This window comes from Orbicella faveolata, unplaced genomic scaffold (genome assembly GCF_042242905.1).
Source record: "Orbicella faveolata isolate gen_17 unplaced genomic scaffold, um_ofav_v1 contig_12, whole genome shotgun sequence".
Taxonomy (NCBI): domain Eukaryota; kingdom Metazoa; phylum Cnidaria; class Anthozoa; order Scleractinia; family Merulinidae; genus Orbicella; species Orbicella faveolata.
The window spans coordinates 2,710,001-2,716,838 of NW_028301539.1; the positions used below are offsets into that span (position 1 = coordinate 2,710,001).

General features: G+C 38.4%; 2 protein-coding genes across 2 annotated transcripts in view; one reads left to right on the forward strand and one right to left on the reverse strand.

The window, feature by feature from the left end:
* LOC149116104 (uncharacterized) overlaps positions 1 to 2,551 on the forward strand; it is a 2,657-nt gene extending 106 nt beyond the window's left edge. Inside the window, exons 1-2 of the mRNA XM_089282035.1 lie at positions 1 to 797; positions 977 to 2,551. The exon at positions 1 to 797 is cut by the window's left edge and continues 106 nt beyond it. Of these exons, the coding sequence (XP_089138161.1) occupies positions 991 to 1,845 (855 nt within the window). The 5' untranslated portion in view covers positions 1 to 797; positions 977 to 990 and the 3' untranslated portion in view covers positions 1,846 to 2,551. The remainder of the gene's footprint in view (positions 798 to 976) is intronic.
* A 1,637-nt stretch (positions 2,552 to 4,188) lies between these two features.
* Positions 4,189 to 6,155, reverse strand: LOC149116105 (uncharacterized). Its single transcript, XM_089282034.1, has 2 exons — positions 5,879 to 6,155; positions 4,189 to 5,311 (listed from the first exon to the last, which is right to left on the reverse strand). Exon 2 carries the CDS (start codon positions 5,297 to 5,299, stop codon positions 4,259 to 4,261), a length of 1,041 nt encoding a protein of 346 aa, XP_089138160.1. The 5' UTR covers positions 5,300 to 5,311; positions 5,879 to 6,155; the 3' UTR covers positions 4,189 to 4,258.
* Positions 6,156 to 6,838: the final 683 nt, after the last annotated feature.

Consider the following 6,838-nt stretch of genomic DNA (forward strand, 5'->3'; position numbering starts at 1 on the left):
AACATTTAAGAATACAAAGACATTTGTTTTGTTTTAACGATTATCCGTCAGTTTCTGCTTTTCGTTCTGATGATGTGATGACATTAGGCGGAAATAAACAATAAACAGCCTTCAATACCTATTTTGTGCACGTTGCTTTAAAATTTGAAAGACTTTTTTATGTGTATCATGTTATTATCCATTATGTCCTCCTAAATTTTGCAATCCTACATGGCAAGCTATTGTCCTGTCATGTATTCTTAGACTTAAAAATGGCAATATTATTTAAGGATATTCTCCTACTGTTGTTGTTTTTTTTTTCGGTAAAACAAAGCCCTTAAAAACAGTATGGTTTTTCTTAATTTATTGCGTAATCATTTAACCCACCCGGTGTTATTTTCACATCCAAACAATTGCTTCGTTTTGCTGAAAGCGTCTCGACTTAGTGTTTTGATTATCAAAAAACGATAATCGACCTTGCAAAACGGTATCTGCTAGACGTTTATCTGTCTAAAGCTTCCCTAGAGTGAGTTTTTAAAAGCTTGCGGTAAAAACTAAAACGCTTAATAAAATAATGATGTCTTGAATGAAAGCTTGAAATTGGAAGTCAAGCAGCGCGCATGCGTTATCATCCAAGCATATTTGTAAACCAACAACATCTGCCGTTCCAAAATAGATTTTCTTAGTGTTGTTTACACGAAGATACGACGGGTGAAGATGTATATTTACACAAGAATTGGCTGTACTTAGCCGCGTTTCAAGGATATATATATATATATTACCAAGAGATCTCGTTAAAATTAAACCGTTTCTTTGAGGTAGGTTTAATGACATAACTGAAGATAATTGTACGGTGTCAGGGTATCATAACTAAGTAATGCATATTGGCTAATTTGGAAATGGATATCGGGGAATGCCGGCACGGTTATCTGAATTTACACGGTGTAATAGCGATCAATAACAACATGTATGTATGCCATTATTATTTTTTTCAAAGGATTTTTTGTAGGTATGGGCAAGAAGAAGACAAAGGGACATCGAAAGGCATCTCGCAGCGACAAGCGAATGCAAAAGCTTTACGCTGATGCGATAAAAGAAGTAAAGAAAAGAAATATCAATTTGGATGATTTGCCGCCAAGAGATTCCGAAGATATCGATGGAGCAAGCGAAGAACTCGAGGACGCGTACAATAAGCATGCTAATACACAGAAGGCGAGAAGAAAGCCGAAAGAACTCCTCGAGGAAACGCTGAAGAAGCAAGAACAATTAAGAAAGCCAAGAGTTTCTCTTTCTGTGCCGGTGTCAAAGCTCGTCCCTTTCAAACCGTATGAAAAAGGATTAGAATTTCCTCGAGATTTTCGCCGAGACTCAACATCGTTATCATGGATTCCGCGAAATTCGGGATTCCCGCTGTTTGAATCTGGAACTTACAATGGAAGACGATCCCCTAGCTCTGAGTTCGGGGAAGAATTTGCGAAAGCTGTTATTTCTTGCAAAGAAGCTCCCGCTGAAAGTAATGGCTCAAGCGTCGACGAGATTTTGCAGGTTTTACCTCTTCGTATTGGAGACGAAGAAGTCAGTGAAAGCCTTCCAGAGGCGAGTACACCATCACAGCTTCCACCGATTTACCGACAAGATTTATGGCGGGAAACAATGCGCCGGGCGTCAACGTCTTCTCGCTCAATTCCTGCCAAACAAGACGCGTGGAACATTGACGATCCAGCGTCTTTGATGGTAGGAAGACAAGAGCTTTATACAAGGCAAAAATACAAGTCGACCATCAGTCTTGCTGAAAGACGTTTCCGCTTGAGGGCTGCTACCTCCAGTGCGGTTTTGGCTTCGAGGGACGAAAGCTCTGTGCTATAAAAGTTCGCAGCAACGAAACAATAGGAGGATTTTGCGAGTTCTTTTTCTCGTTAAATGATCGTGTCTGTATAGTGTTCAATCACTTTTATTTCACTGCTATTTAAAAAGGGTTTTATTTATTATGTATTTAAACGATCCATGAAAACAAAACATTACAAAGATAGACAGTGAGATATATTGTTCTTGCAATCTGCCGCAGTTTAAAGAGACTAAATGAGAAACCATTAGTCTAAACAATGAACATTAAGCGTAGAAACTTCGCTTCTTCGCTACTTCGCTATTGTGAATACATCGTGTGGGTTTGCGAAATTTTTATTTTAAGAGCGCGCGTGCTGGTGGCATCCTGAATTAAAATGGCAAAGATTGAACAACTTGAACATGCCACATACATAGATGATTGTGACATTCAGCGATAAATGTGCGGTTAAAATTCGACTTAATTGCACAGCAATCAGACAGCTGCGGCGATTTCTTAACCGTACGGGTTCAAGGTTAATATTGACTAAAAATTCTTGTTGTAAGTAGTCGTATTTTGTTGTTTTTTTCTAGATTCCCTTTGCTCAAGGTTACGTTCTGTTTGTAAAGTGGTGAAGTAAATATTTTACGATTCTCTGATATATTGGAATAAAGACAAGCGTGAAAAAAGCTAGAAGATAAAGATGTAAATGAGGCCTGATTACAATAAAATAGAATATTGTCTAGGCAACGGTTTTGAGTTGTTATCCGCGTCGACGGTTTTTGCTGTGTGCCAAGATTCTAGTGTTTTTCGAACGCGGTCATTGCCTTTGTCAATGACACAAGCATTGTCGAAATCAATGGAGTGATTGTTTTGCCACGCATGGTTGGCAACATTAGAGCCATTTGAATAGTTCTTCAAGTTTCGTTGATGTTCCTTTTTTCGGGTTTGGAAGCATCTTCCGGTTTCTCCTATGTAAGAGAACGTTTTTATTCCAATATGTCTTATCCTGGTTACAGTTCTATTTTTACTCGATTCTCTGATAATTGAACCAATACTCTCACAAACATACAGGTGTCTGTCCTATGCCGAACACTCATAAATCACTCTGCAGACAAGATGTCTGTAATATCCACGTATTTTTTTCAAAAAGCTTTAAAATCAGAGCTTCCGGTTTAAATTGAAGTCTCTCAACTTCAGTAATTTGGGAATCTAACAAAAACCTGGTAAAGCTAACCACGAGTAATTTCTAATCGATTAATTAACGGTACAAAGGCTCTGAAGGTAAGTTGTACATTTTTGTGCATGAAGTATATAGCCATCTTCTCAAAACAAGGTGAAATGACCAACATTATACAAGTTTCCATTTGCACTTGAAAATTGTCTTTGCATATGTTAAAACATGTGCACGTGATAGCCTGACAACGATAATTGAATACATGTATGTACATAATGTTGGATGATTAGAATCATATGTTGAATAATTCTGCTCTTTGGCCTTACAAAACCCAGTGGTCTGGGCTAAACTAAGATAACTTCGTTCTTTTTATTGATAAAATTCAAAATTGGGGATTTCGAGATCTTATGACTATAGTGTTGTTTTCACACGACTATTTAGGACAAGTAAAAGAGCCAATCAAACACTCAATAGGCAACGTTCGATCTATTTAGCAATTAGACCCGTAGCCCGCAGGAGCTACGGGTCAATAGCCCATGAGGCGAAGCCGAATGGGCTATTGACCCGTGGCGCTTGAGGGCGAAGGGTCTAATTGTTTTAGTATCATCCAACTAGTCGGACAAAAAAGGCAATAATAAAGTTAGTAAAGGCAAGTTGAAGAAATATTTATTGGGGAATAAAACGAAAGAAAGCGTCACGCTCGATTGCGCCAATTTCGCTACTCGAGGACTATTACTAATAGTCCTCTAGTAGCGTAGCCAATCAAAAAGCAGGATTTGCATTAGTCCACTAGCTGGGTGATACTAATTAGCAATATTCTAACATGGCTCCAAGGCTTTGCGGACAAACTTCTATATTTGGTGTTGTTTTCTTTGTATGCAAGTTTCTTTTGGAAATTAAGAACAAAAGAAACTGTCTTGAAAGCCTCGGAGCCATGTCACAATATTAAGACATCGAACGTTGACTAGTGGAATTAGCAGCCTTTGAGGCTCGTTACTTTCGGGGAGCAAAAATCGTTATACAAAGTTTGTAGCACTGAGATCTTATACGAAATAAAAGACAGAAGTGGGCCGGCTCTCTACTTTCGGGATTTAGCGGCCATAACTTTTTGTCGTTACTTTCGGGGGGTCTTTACTTTCGGAAGTTTACGGTATCCAAAAATCTCTTTCAAATGTTACAAATACAGACATAAAAAGAAAATAAGAGGCTGTTTTCAAACTTCACTTGATAGATTTAAACTGAAAACTCTTGAAATAAGTCAAAAATGTTCATTACTGCTTTTACGCCACTCCTGAAGAACATTCACTCTCCTGTTGACACAGATTGCCCTTATTTCCATGGATGTTAACTTTTCTCTTTTTGCTGCGGTTATCCTCAGTAGAATTTCTCTCCCCGCGGTATTCCTGCCTGCCACTCGCGCCAACGGTGCGGTTATATAACATTTGCTTCTTAATCAATACTGGCGCCCAATACACCTGGTATTTTTTGCCAGCACCAGACGCCGTCTTCTTGGCCCCGCTTTCGTAAACGCTTTTACCGAATCTTGATTGTAGATAGGTGTTGTGTATCTTGCTTGAGCTGGCGTAGGCGGACTTGACACGAAATTCTGTTTTCTTAATTGCCGGGAACGAATCGTCGCACAAGTCTCCGTGGAAACGTTTTTTCTCACTTTCTATCGCTTCATCATCTTCGTGGCTTAATTTCTTTGCTTGAACGTCGCGGTGGCCATGGTCTTCAATGATAACTTTTATGTCGCTCTTTGGCAAATTTTTACTATTATCTACTGAATCTAGAGTAAAACCCGTTTCACCTGTCGATCCAAGCTTCTTTCCTTCCACGACAAGGGTTTTACTATGTGTTTCAATTGGCTGGTCATCAGTGATTGACAGTGTTTGCAAATCAGGAATGCAAGGAAGTCGAAACTTCTGTTTTGTCACTCTCGCTGGTACGTAACACCATCCTGGGGCCGAATTGGATCGCTTCATCGTCAATATTCCGTTTTCAGTTTTGTTCCCCTTTCTGTCATCTTTCTCTTTCGCTACGAGTTTGGGGAATGAGCTCGACTCAGAATTCGTGTTGGTTGGTACTGGCGACATTGTTAAAGACTTGACTCCACTTTCCCCCTTTCGCGACGGTCGCCAAATCTTTTCACCGATTACTGTTTTGTACTTCTTTTGTTTCTCGTCGTTTTCTTTTCCATAATTTCCATTGATTTTCTCATTTGTTGAGCTAGAAATGTCCGAATCTTGAGCGTCTGGTTCTTTCTCTAATGTGCACTCTTTAGAATCGAGGCGAACTTTTGTGATTGACAAGAAATTCATTTGAATGGTTTCCTACAAAGAAATGATGCATTTGCGGTTATGCGGTTTCCAAACAGACAGTACATTATATTGTCCTAAAATTCTTCATTTTCTCGTTTTAATATAAAAAGCTATTGATTTCTTAAAAATCAACCATTACTTAGCTTACGACAAAACAAATACGAACTGTAAACAAAACAAGCTCGGAATACTCTTGGCTAGGCAACTGGCAGAGAATCAATTCCGTAAAATTTGTTCGTTTTTTACTTCATTACTACTTTGCCGGTTGAAAGTCGGTAGACAGGATTTGTGCGTATAATCAGTGAAGTGGTTGTTTGTCTTTGTGAAATGATTGAACCGGATCTGATGTCGTTCTGTTCATTTAGTTGCATTGAGAAGGATTTAACATCATTTATTTTTCCTATTTAGCCTTTCAACTTGCTTTCGCTTTACATTATAACTTCATCCACTACTTAAGAGAAATGTTTTTCTCATACGTGCTATTTTTTGTAGACCGGCGAAAGGGTTTGAATTTGAAAGTTAGGAGCAAGCACACATACAGTTAAATAACGTCATAAAAACATTAAAAGACAAGTTTACCTTCCAGACGAGTAATATTCGAGACAGCTTCACTTCCAACAAATGGTTAGAGATCCAGTCGCCAAATTTGTACACTTCAGGTAAAGCGAAGTGTTTCGCCTCTATCAAAAGCCAGGACTTGGTATTTTTTAACCTGTGGGGATTTCAGCGCCTGTGTTGAGTGTCCGCGCTTTAATTTGTTGACTAATAACACAGTGGTTATGGCTACGAACGCCTTGATGCCTGGCGAACACGAATAATTCAGAACCAGATGTACCTCATTAAGTTCATTAAAGTTTGTTTCACACACCTTTGAACGAATGGCTGCCAAAATTCACCTCCTAGTTATTAATTCTATGAATTTCTAATAACACCAATTTAGATAAACATTTCGAATTTGAAAATCCGACATCTGGCATAGAAGAGTCAATTGAACTAGTAAGACGAAGTTTAAACGCACAAGTAAATATTGTCAATCAACTGAATGGTCTTTTAGCGGCTTTTTTTATGCCCAAGTTTCATTTCTATCCACCACGCAAGTGGCTGCAGAATGGCATTTGATTGGCTTACAGGGTCTTCAGTTATCGACATTGTTATTTCAGAGAAACAATTTCTATGTTGAACGATGGTCATTGAAACTGATTGGCAGGGCGGCAAACTTCAGAGAGACAGTAAATTGACACAAAACAAATACAATCATTTCTAGGTAATGATTGTGGACTTTTCCGCTCAGAAAACATTAACAAAAGAAGGTTGTTATTCTTCGAGTGTTTTCTCGCCTAAATCGACTTCAAAATGTAAAATGTATATTGAATTTTCTTCTCCATCTATATAGGAGGCCGCCCTGCTTGTATGTTTAAATAATGATCTGTAAAAGAAGAAACAGATGAACAACAACGAAACTTTAAACAAATCTTTAAACAGTGAATTGAGAATGCTTGAGAGTAAAGAGGATTTATAGCACATGAAGGAAAATAAATA

Bases quoted from the DNA above. Each gene is read 5' to 3' on its own strand.
- LOC149116105 (XM_089282034.1), bottom strand. From the start codon at position 5,299: ATGAATTTCTTGTCAATCACAAAAGTTCGCCTCGATTCTAAAGAGTGC.